General features: G+C 38.7%; 1 protein-coding gene across 1 annotated transcript in view; it reads right to left on the bottom strand.

Annotated features, from left to right (window-relative positions):
• Nucleotides 1-8,307, bottom strand: part of MOB2 (MOB kinase activator 2) — a 99,474-nt gene extending 91,167 nt beyond the window's left edge. The window contains exon 1 of the mRNA XM_035892854.1: nucleotides 8,262-8,307. Within this exon, the coding sequence (XP_035748747.1) occupies nucleotides 8,262-8,263 (2 nt within the window). The 5' untranslated portion in view covers nucleotides 8,264-8,307. The remainder of the gene's footprint in view (nucleotides 1-8,261) is intronic.
• Between the last annotated feature and the right edge of the window lie 3,900 nt (nucleotides 8,308-12,207).

Here is a 12,207-nt window from a genome sequence, read left to right as displayed (position 1 = left end):
CTGCAGTCAGAGAGTACCAAGCACTCCCCATTTCTCTTTCATAGTGCTCCCTGGCCCTGATGCATTACAATACCTAAAGGCAACCAAATGGCTACTGGGGATGGAAGGCTAGAAGAACAGGCTGTAAAAAAAAAAAAAAAAAAAAAAAAAAAAAAAACAAAAAAACAAAAAAAAAAACCAAAAAAAACCACTACACCACCCTTCTCTTTTAGCAATATTACTCCATGTCTCACCTTCTCATTTCATTATCTGAGGATCAAGCAGCTTTGGAAATTACTTTGGAGACTGTACACTTTGAATATGAACTATTTCTCTGGTATTTTTCTATTTTCAGTTATTTAAGAACAGGGTTGAAAGAGGGAACCTGGACTTAACTAAAAAAGCCCAAATTGAAACTTTTCATATTTGAGGTTACTTTGTTACTTCTTATTTTACACATTTTCATAACAAAACCCTGATGAAAATACTATTGTGAAATACTTCCTCTTTCATTTATTCACATGGACAAGTTATCCCAAGAACTTAGACCATTAGTTTGTCAAGAAAAACAACTGGTAAACCTTATTATGCAAGGCATTATTGAAAGCTACGGCATGTTTTGGAGCAGCTTATGTTCTCTCAAATACATATGCACAAGCACCTCCCAGCCCTTAACTGAATGGAATATCATATGTCCTCATACACGTGCTGCTCTTTCCTAGTAACTGCTGCAGTGCATGTGTGCTGTATTTGTGTTTACGGATAGTATGTTTCTCTATTTCTTTTACCTTTAAAAACAAGGTTCAGAGATTTGCCTATGCTGAAAAATACCAGCTAACACTTGCTAAATTGTCACACAAAAAGCTAAATTGTCAAACAAAAAAGCTGAAAAATCTCTACTCCTTGAGGATACCCTTGAAGTAATCAGACAGCCCCACTTCCATGGCCTGCTGCATGAGGCTTGCATTGGCAGCGGCAGCTTCATCTGCTCAGAGTGTCACCCCAGTTTGAAGCTGTCAGCTACCATGCCCAACAGCAGTCGGGTCCTGCCCAAAGAAGAGAGCTCAGACCAGTTTCTCCTGGAGGGCCTTGGTGGCGTAGGTCCACAGATGTTCCTCCAAGCAACTTGGGCAAGAAATAAACTTATTCATCATGAAGAAGAACAGCTAAATTAAACAGAACCTAAAATTCCTCAGTTAACAGAATTCACAACACCGTAATTATAAATCCCGGTGAAGAACACTGGCCAATGAAGAAACAGCAATTCACAATGCAATGCACAGTGTACTTTCACGTTTCTCTCTTGAGCTTGACCAAGCAGGCAAAGGGATTGTGAGAGCAGTGGAAAAGGCTACGTGGCTTGTTAAACAGGGATTGCTGCCCTTTTCAAGTGACTAACATAATTTTTTTCCTCTAATTGTAGTTAGCAGGAAGGTGATATTAGAATAAGCGGCTCCAGGCAGTACGTTTCTCTTATAATTATCCAGCATTTATTTGGTTTTGGTAATTGCCTTTGGACATTTTAGAACAACAGACATTATGAATCACACACAGAAGAAAAAAATGAAAAAGATATTTTTTCAGACAGCCAAGTATACATTTATCTGGCACTGCAAGTAATTTGTCCTCTTGTTTGTATCTGAAAGCAAGCAGTGTTAAACTGAGGAAAAAGATCATTTTATAGTAAATTAGAGGCCTAGAGTAGTCATAGCCAACATTAGCATGAAACTTGTACAATTAAACCATGTTTACGTAAAAACAAAGCAAACTGATCTATACAACAGTTATTCAAAATGTTATCAGTAGGAATTTAAGAGCTACAGGTTGAAGTACAGATACTGGAAAAGCGACACATGTTATATTACTGCTGGTTTTGGAGCTGGTTTTTTGCATTTTCATTTTCAGTGTGAAAATAATGCAGCGGTAAGTACCATGCACTCACCTGAACATAAAAATGCCCCAGTGCAACACAAAACTTTCAAACAGATCCATGTTGCGATACTCAAACTTGTATCAGCTTCAGGCAGGGCAACAAGACACTCATCCAACAGTTGCTGGCTGTTTTCATCACAAGGAAATACCTCCAGCTTACGGTTATGTTCTTTCACAGCTGCACAGTCCCCATGAACCAATACATCAGGCCACAGTGCAATCTTGCAAGTCAAAGAATATTGGAGAGCTTCACCTTTCCCTCTGCATTCTTGCACTGGGGGCATGCAGATGGTAGGTACCCGAACACTGGGTGTCTCCCAGTTTCACAAGGCTTTCAATGGCTGTCTAGGTAGCATTGGCCTTAAACTGCTTTTGGCCTCTAGCAAGACAATCTGATCTCTGCTTTGTTATTCTAATACATGGATTTGCATAGCATTCTTGAAATATTTTACTGGAAACAGACTATTTGAACGAAGTTTTCTAAACAGCACTGTCATCCCAGTCATTAAATGCTTAGTGGAAGTCATACACCGGTTTTAGACTTCCATCAGTTGAAAGGAACAATTTCTCACCAAACATCAGGAAGCACTGAACTACCAGCCTGCATTTCACAACGTAAAGACTGCATTGTAGAACTAGGTGAAATAATTTTCCATGTGCTTAAAATTCTTTCATCCCACAAACATTTGCTACTCCTTCTCCAGATTCTAAAACAATACATGACACTAATCACAGATTTTTGCCTACTAAATGGCTACAAAGCATCATTATCATATCCTTCAATTAAGGACAGGGTGTTCTACTTCCTTAATGGTGTCAGATTTTGCCTGCTAAATAACTACAAAACATCATTATTGTATCCTTCAATTAAGGTTACGGTGTTTTGCTTCCTTAATGGTGACTGACCAAACAATACGTAAGCTACAGGAAGAAAAGTGCCATTCCTCTCTCATGCTACCTGCAGATTTGATTAATGATACAAAGCTGTTATTGTAGTCAGTGCTATAGACAGCAAATGCAAGATAAGCTCAGATGAGTGCCTGGTCTTGCAAGAACCACCACATTTCTTCTGCAGTCAATCTTAATACATAAAATACTCAGACGCCAGTCCAGAGTTTGTGAGTGCAAGTTTCTGCAAGAGTACTACAAGGTGCATTCACTTTTGTTTTATCAGGAGTTAGTATTGATCATCACAAATATATATATATATAAAAATCAGTCTGGAAGTACAACCAGCTGTCCCAAATGAGCAACAGCACTGGTATTTGCTACACGGGAAGCATTATTTCACCATTTCTTGAAGGTAGAAGGCCAATATTTTGCTGAGAACCAGAAGAGGTGACTACAGAAGAATTACTCTTGTCAGGTGATGCCTGTGCTCTCTTCAGATGGGAAGGCTGGGACTTTGTTAGAAGCAAGGTGCCCCAAAAAAAAGAAAGACGTTATCCTTAAGATAAAGATCCCACTAACATTTTTCTGATGGAAGAATTCAGCTTTTCCTGAGCAAATAAGGAGACCAAAACACTTGCGTAGGTTTTGGAAACACAGAAAAACAGTTTTAATGGATGATGCATTACTTTTTAAAGTTAGCTTCGGTTCCAATTAAATCACAAGTGGCATGGCTGAGAGCATGGTATTTTCTGCTCCGCTGGGGTGGCTGGGGTCCAGGCCATCTGCGTGGAATGCACGGCAGGACATTCCACCCTTCCGCCAGCGAGGCCAGCGGTGCCAGCCGCTCCTGCAACCCGCCGAGGGGACAGGGAGGGATCTTCTTTTGTTTTCCTTATTTGTTTATTTGCTTTACTCTGGCAGCAGGCAAAGGGCTCTTCTCTTGCCAAGTTCATTACCATTGTAAAATGTTCCCAATTACACTGAGTAGAGCACGCTACAGTGAGGAGAAAAACCTGTAAAGTTTACAATTAAACTACAGGACTTTATAAGCCTTGATTTTAGGAAACAGGCGAAAGCTGGATATAGCACATCTCTCATAAGTGCTCAAACCCACACAGATCACTTGTTCAAAATATTTCTTCCAAATTTTTCAGTGAAGTTTTTTGTTAAATTAAAAGATCACCCAAGTGCTATAATCATTTAGTGATCCTCTACAAACCCCTTCCAAACAGCTTCCAAAACTTAACAGTTCTATGCTTATATCTGGGACTACTCAGCCATAGCGGATTTGTTAATTACCATTTTCTACAAATGACGCTCCGTTTGTTATTATCAACATTAAAAGGCATGCCTGCAACTCTTTGCTTCTCCCTCATTCCACAAAGTTCTCGTCCCCCACTCACTAAGTGCAGGCACAAATTGTTGGTGCAGCATCTCACAGTCTCTTAGAGATGACAAACTAACAAAGCAGCAATATTCTGCTAGAGGAGGAACTGATTCAGGAAAATCCCATCCTTCTTCAGTGGCATCACAGCCTAAATCAGCCTTTTTGTATGACTATGCTCTGAGGGAGTGAAAAATGCTACTTAAAAGCATTTTCAAGCAAGCATCCATTATGCTTAAGAACTCCAGCTGTACCACTTGCAAAGCTCTGGACACCAAGTTGACTGTCACAGCCATACAGAGTATATGCACAGGACAAGTTCTTACTCATTTACAACACAGAATTGTTCTAAGTCTACTGTGCAATTCAAACATTGCATGTTCTCCTCTGAAAAGACTGTACCTGCTGACTTACCTCTTATGGTCCCAAAATTTATCTATTATTTTCCCACCTCTCAGATCAGCCAACGTTATATCAGCAGGGTCTAAGCTGCGAAAGACAGACCTTCCTCTCCAAGAAAGAGGAATCCATTCCTGTGTAGTAACTAGAATTTCTCCAAGCACAGCAAGAGACAGCACAGAACTACAATCTGACATGCAGGAGCAAGGCTGGCTCTTCCAAGACAAAGATAATTCAAACAAGTACCATATTTTGGTTGAAGGCATTATTCTCGAGTCCCTTCTCACTCAGCTGGAGAGCAAAGCATTTGCTTCATATATTAAGGAACTGATGGAAGACCTGAGCATAGCAATAACTCTCTAACAGACTACAAGAGTGCTGAAATCCCACAAAACCCGTATCACTTTCTCCAAATACATGAGGTTCCAACAGCCAAGAATTAAACCCAGAAATCTTTCATTGCTCTTTCAAGTATGAAAAAAATTCACAGCTACCCTTTAATATAAAAGGAAGCAGTAAGCTGAAAGAATGCTTACTGTCAACCCTTAACCAGCATAAGCTTAGGGAAAAGGATGAGAGGAGAAGCAGGAGAGTAGGAATAGCATCAAAAGCAAGCATTCACCCACCAATTCATGAAGTTAAACAAAAGATGTAGAAACTAATCAAGCTGCTGTAGACCCCCTGCCCAGCTCATACCTGCCACGCAGCTTCTGCCCCCAAAATACCACAACACCAGACGCGAACATTTCGGAGATTGAAAGTTACCCTTCCGTGAAACGTTCCCACATTTCTCAGCAGTAAAGGAACAAGAAAATGGACTGCTGTCTAAATCAGTTTACCTAAAATAAGCCATCCTTTCTTTGACACTCCCTCCCTACCCCGAGGGATTTCAGAAGCATGCATTGCCATGATCTGACAAGAGGTAATCCAATAAACCAGACAGCCTCCCTCTCGCCTGCACAAGGACACAGCTGCTCGGACTCCTCATCTAGGCCTTGCATGTCCAAATGTCATCTGTAACAGCTCAGCCAGATCTTTACTGAAGTAGGAAATGTTAGGTACTCCTCTAATCAAGGCTGCAATTAGACCCACATGCAGACAACCAAATCCTGAAGGCTTCTTCTGACACAAAAAGATTAGTAGAACTTGTGGTTTTTTCACCATCCCTTCTCACCTCCTGTCACTGTCACAGTAGCTCTGCTAAAACTTGGTACACTTCCCAAGCAAAACTGTCACCAGCTAATCTCTAAAAGCCACCGGCACACTCTCTCTCTCTCTCCCTCCCCCTTCCACCCCAGATGGATCCATCCACAGAACAAAAACAGCTGCTCCTGATAAACCTACATGGCTGCATTTCACAATACACTGGAGACCTCTAAAGCACTGTGTCTGAGCACAGCATGCTTGGTCCTGTAACAAGTGTATTGACACACTGCCCCTTGCATCCTGGAAAAAAATTGCACAAAATCAGAAATCAAGAGTTAACTGAGTCACAAGAATGAGTGTACTCTGAACAGCAGCTAGGTAACCTGGGGTTGCACAAAATTAGTCATCTTCAGTGAGTCACACACAAAACAAAGTACAACTTGCGAAGAAAGTGAATTAAGAACATTGTGTTATAATTCATTTTAGTCAAGAACTTAATGTCATTTCATATTAAAATGTAGTTTTGGTTTGTAAGTTACGTGCTGGATTTTCACAGCACAAAACATCTGTCTGGGAGCATGTGGCAATAGACAGTGTGCAATGCACATCCTAGCTCCTAACTTTTCTGGTCCCCTGACCAGCACGAGTTTGCCATCTGTGGCACTAAGAGAGGGGGGACATTTATCTCTATTTATTCTTCTATAATTGCATATTCAGTAAACAGGATTTCATGCATAACAGCTGCATTCAATGGGCAATGTGTTTTTACCAAAGTCAGTCCTCTACCAAAAGATTACATCTGACTACCCACAAAGGTAATCTATCCCTGTTCCTGGGATACACAGCATCCCAGTTAGGGAGTGCTATGTCAGCAGAAAAAAATAGCAAAAGAGAGATATAACTTGGAATTGAGCTTTTTGCTGGGTATTATCACAGAGGGTAACAGAACACAAAAGAAACGATACAGAATTAGTCTGATTTGCATTCACTTTGCTGTAGCAAAGCAACTTGAATATAAAAGCTAGTCTAATTTTAGCAGAAAATAAGCTGATGTACAAACTATTCTTCCAACAATGACAATCAAGTTAGAAATTTCAGCTAAAAAGTACATTAATGGAAAGCATCTAAAGCATCTGTTAAAACATATCAACCTAATCAACATTTTCCAAAAAAATTCACACATGTATGTACAAATCACCACAAACCCTCATAAGATCTGCAGTAGGTTAACAGGATACCTGGCAAGCTGTCATGCAGCTTGTTTCTGCAATTGCCCTGGCCCTCTACTCTTCTGTTTCCCAGGGCAGCCTGATTTTGCCATCCGGACTGATTACACTTTGTCATTATATTTGAAGCTACCTTTCTTCCTCCATACAGAAGCATATTCTGTCATACTGACATTTCTGGGTCCACAATTGTAGAAAATGAGAGGAACAACTCTATAGACATTTGAACAATTATTAATTTCTCAGAGGACATACTACTTAACTGAAAATGGATTATTTTAGCCTGGTTTATAGAAAAAAAAAAAAGTGTTTCATCTTGTCTAGTACGTAACGAGTTTCTGAGAGAGACCATAGCACCTAATGTCACAGTTCCACAAACACATTAAGCCAGCAACCTGTCACTACCATCATTAGAGTTGATCCCACTCCCCCTCCATCACTCCTGGTCTCTCAATCTTCCCTCTGTGCCTCTCCCATGCAGAGCTATTTGTGCAGCCATACAGTGAATTGGATCAGGAACTGATCCCAGTTAAACCTAAGTGCTGTCTTCTTTCCATTAACTTTTAACCTGCATCACTATCAGGATTCAATTCCTAATGAGATCCCTCAAGCACTTGAGCTGGCAAAGAGAGGGGAATAAACAGCTGGAGTAGTGAGAAGAGAGCACTTCTCATGGCAGTCCAGTCAGCCTGAAGTGCTCAGGGAACTACAGCATAAAATACATAACCTTTGTGTGATACAAAGACTTTTGTTATAGGATACTGTGGTGCTGTTTATAAAGACCTGTTTCTCCTTGTAAATCTGTATATTTAAAAGTCAGTTCCGCAGAAAAGTCTTCAAGGTTGCCTTTACACATCCTTCAGTTGTTGCTAAAACCCACTTCTGGAGGGAAAGTAAAGTATATGTATTAGGAAATAAAAAAAAAAATTTAAAAATCAACAGATGTAGCAAGTAGTGAGCAGAACAAGATATCAAACAAGAGATACTTAGGCTAAGTCTAACAAAATTAAGAAGTTCCACCTCTCTGTTCACCTTCTCCAGAAGAGGAGTTTCACAGAAGTGGTTGGGCACAACTCCTAATGTAGCCAGAGCTCACTGCTAGAAGAGGTCTCCTCTTCTAGCCCTATGGCTGTGGTTATTACAGACATACTGGTACCAACATTTATGTTGGATGGTGTATCATTGCAACCAGCAAAACAAATACGTGCTTGTTTTGCCTCAAGAGGAAAGTTCTCCTCCTCCCCAAAGTGATCCAACCCATTTCCTCCCTTTTTAATACTAAAAAAGCACTTTAATGTCCTTACATTTTCAACTCCACATTGATAATTCCACATTCACCTTCTCCAGTCTCAGTCATGAAAAGTAGCAACACATTTGTTATATTGCTCTTTTTTTGCCCAGCTGCATGGATGCTAGGAGAGGAAAAGCCATGTGTAAGACAGATTTTTATTGATGCTGATTTTATGCCATAATTTTATAGTTTTCATACTTCAGTGTGCTAATGTTTTGTTCGAAATAAACCCAAATGATACAAAATGATGAGCTAAACCTAGCATTTAATTTTCCAAACAGTACTTGCACATTCTGCATTTTGATACATATGCTAATACCTACTAATTAGAACCATAACAAAGACTTTAAAGATAGGAATTAGGGAGAGGAACTTTCCAAACCAGATTTATTCGTTACATGACAAAACAAACATTAGCACCATTTCTCCAGTATAATGATGCAAAATATTCTCAATAGGAGAAATAGGGGGGAATTCTAATAGGAAATAAATTAAAATTAACAAAAAACTACATGTTACAAATTTGCCATTTCATTCAGTGTGTCCATCCTCAACCACTGTTGAAATAAAAAATTATCTAAATTCTAGCATAGCTCAGAAACAAGAGATACCACAGTTTCTAAGTTCTATAGTACAAATTCTAGGTATGGTATTAAAAATGACTGACAAAAAACACGATGGAAAGGCTGAGTGATGAAATCAATACTGCAGTATTATGGTTAAAGTCTCCAATTCTGTAGCAAAAAATAGTCTTTCTGGTTTAGAGCACTTAAAGGACAAGGAAAGCTTCTACACTCATATGCTTTTTTACATAGATGAAGGCATATTTTGCCTCTTATCAATACTGTAACTACATTAGGTTAAGAGGTTGTTTTACAGCAGCCTACAAAAGAAGATGAAGCAACATGATTTCACTGAACGGGAAGATCCTAATCAGTACCTTGTATTAGCAATTTAATACCAAAGACCACTGAGACAGGGCTAGAGGTTAGTACAAGTCATCTTCGTAGTAAAACTCCTCTGATACATTCTAAAAGCTCTTCCTCCTTTTATAACTTAATTTCTATCAATCTTTCTGCTTTTGTATTAAACCCATAAGCAACATCATATGAATATATTTCTAGTGAGCGTATGTTGAAATCCTCAAAAGTATTTCACCATGTCAGGAATAGACTGTTACACTTAAAATTGCAAATTATGCTACCTTTCAGCAAGTGACCAGCAACAGGCCACTCCGAGTGCTTGGTAATGAAAGGTGGCTTGTTTTCACAGTAGTTAACAGTTACATTACAGCTAACCCATCTCAATTTTGCAGGCTTGCTTACCTCAGCAATCTGCACATTTGAAATAAATAAAGCAGTAGGAAGGGAGAAGTTTGTATTTCTGTTCCAGGCTGCTGCTTTCAGTATTTGTGCAAGTTCATCTGTGGTTACACTGTTCCATAATGACAGCATGAATATTCAAACTGCTACCAGACTACTTTTTTCTTAATGCACACCCTGAGAAAAAAAAAAAACCAAACCACAATTTAGACTACTTAGATATCTGTATCATCACAAAATACTTCTAAAAAAGCTACAAATCCATCCATTAGTTAAAACAACTTTGCTAGTTGTTTGACTCTTACATTTATGAACATACACACTTCTATCCTTGGCATTCATCAACTTTGTCAGATGCAAGCCCAAAACAGAAGGAAATAACACAATTTGAAAACAGGATGTGCACAAGAGATCTTTTACATGCACATTCCCAACTTAAATCTTCAAGGAAGATTTGGGCAAGGGGAGAACAGATTCAAGCCCGGAGCTTTACATAACCGGCAAAACAAATAAACAGCAATAAGAGGACAGAACAACGAGATTATGCTCCAAATGTTGTTGCCTAACCGGAAGGCAAAGACAAGAAGCCCTGCAGGAAACACAGGCTAGAAGCAAACTGTCTTATTTCCTATTGCTTCTGTGTTTAAAAACATCCCCAGTATGCATAAAACAAGATGTCATTGGCAGTGAAAACAGAAGCCCAGCTTAACTCCATAGCTACAAGGCTCTGTTAATCCCTCTCTAACATTCTCACCAGGGTCCCTAGCTTTCTTTTGTTCTCATAATATCAAGCTATGACAAAGAAGCTATGACAATGACAGACACAAAAGAAATTTGTATTCACTTGTCAGATAATGGGTAAAAATATCTTCCTCATAGGTACAGTAATGATAATTAAAGCAAGCAGAGGATATTGTGGCATATGGACAATCACTCCAGTTTTTGAACAATTTATTTATTGCAGCGCCCAAAACACTAAGAACATTCACAGCTGTAGTCTAACACAGATTAGCATAAAATACCAATGTCATTACTTGGTTTTTTTTAAGATAAATCGTTCTTCAGAAACATTCCTAGTTCATGCATGCATCAGCTCAGTTTTTTTAATATTGCAAGGTGTAGCAAGAAAAACACCATCCTCAGTAAACTTACTGGAGGGAGAAATTGGAGCAATAGAAAGCAATAGTTCTCCCGTACGAAAAAGGGAATTTCCTTGACACAGCCATGCTAAAAATCCAGATATCTTTTCTTTCGACAAGATATATCGCACTGAAGTCTATCACGGAGGTTATAAACATGTTTCTGCCACACTGCAGGCACAGTATTTTTAACTTTTCTTTCTTTCTCTTCTACTCCCCTATGTGAATTATTTTCAAAATTATCCAAAGAATTTATCAACTTCTTCACTGACTTGTTTTGGTAAAAGGTATCCAGAGGATGAAGGACACACAGCATTTATAAAATCTCTGTAACTTTGCATAATAAAGGCTCATAAGAGCTGCTACAGCTACATTTGCTCCCTTAGCATATGAGGAGGTCATCCTTTAGATGATTAAGCACTTAATCTTCTCCAAGAGATTCTGGAGAATGCAGTAACTGAACGAGTCAAGTTCTACTGTATTTTTGAAGAAATGGAATCTCACCAGGAATGCTGAGGTGCAAGACTCAAATGCTGGACACTGTCATTCTTCAGTTATCTTTTGACCAGAGTTAGCTAAACCAATGCAAATTGTCATAAAAATCTATGTGGACAATAACGTGTACAGAATGGTTTGGTAACAATTTGATTTAAAACCTACTAAAGAATGAAGCCAGGGAAGGCAGTGGGTTTTCAAAAGCCTCATGTGAAAACAATTCCATTTCCAGGCACTACACAAACTTGATTTATTCTCAGCATGATACCAACAAATCAGAGGTAGCATTCAACTGATCAGCTGTTTGAACTGGCTTGGTTATATATTACTCCTTGCAGTACCAAATAGAATTGTATTTTGTTCATCTACATACTTAGATTCTATTTATATGTCTCCTGATCAAGACTCTTCCCCCTGTATTTATACTACATAAATAAAATAAAGCTAGGATTATTATGCTAGTGTGTGACTAACAGTAAAACTTTAAAAATACAAAGCGTATTTAGACCACATGCTGGTATTTCTCCTGTGCATTGCAAAAAAAACCCCAAACCTAAAACCACCACCAAGTAAAGCACTCAGCTAATGAGACAAAAAAACCTAATCATTTTTCTTTTCTACCAAGGATCCTCACCATTAGCATTTTGGGGGAGAGAAAATTCACTTTAGTATTTACATAATTTTACATGGAAACTACATTTAGGGAAAGCCCCTTTAATCCATGATCTCTTTGTTTCATATTTCCAGATGCTAAAGTAATTCCTACTGAAGGATTATAATTAGCAAACTGTGCTTAAACATTAACATTATGTTGGAATTGTTTTAAAAAAAAAAATCCACAAAAAATTACCACAGACTAAAACCAACCCTTCAGACTGTGACAAAAGTTTATTAAAACTTCAAAAGACTCAGCTCAGAATAACGAAGAGAAGTATGCAAGTTTTAAGTATTTAAACTGTTCAGGAAGCACTGCGCATTGAACACGACCAAGGCCAATGTACCA

This window comes from Egretta garzetta, unplaced genomic scaffold, assembly GCF_000687185.1.
Source record: "Egretta garzetta isolate BGI_Z169 unplaced genomic scaffold, ASM68718v1 scaffold44, whole genome shotgun sequence".
In the NCBI taxonomy this organism is placed as follows: domain Eukaryota; kingdom Metazoa; phylum Chordata; class Aves; order Pelecaniformes; family Ardeidae; genus Egretta; species Egretta garzetta.
Note: the sequence above shows the minus strand (reverse complement) of the source record. Positions and strands in the feature narration are given on the sequence as shown.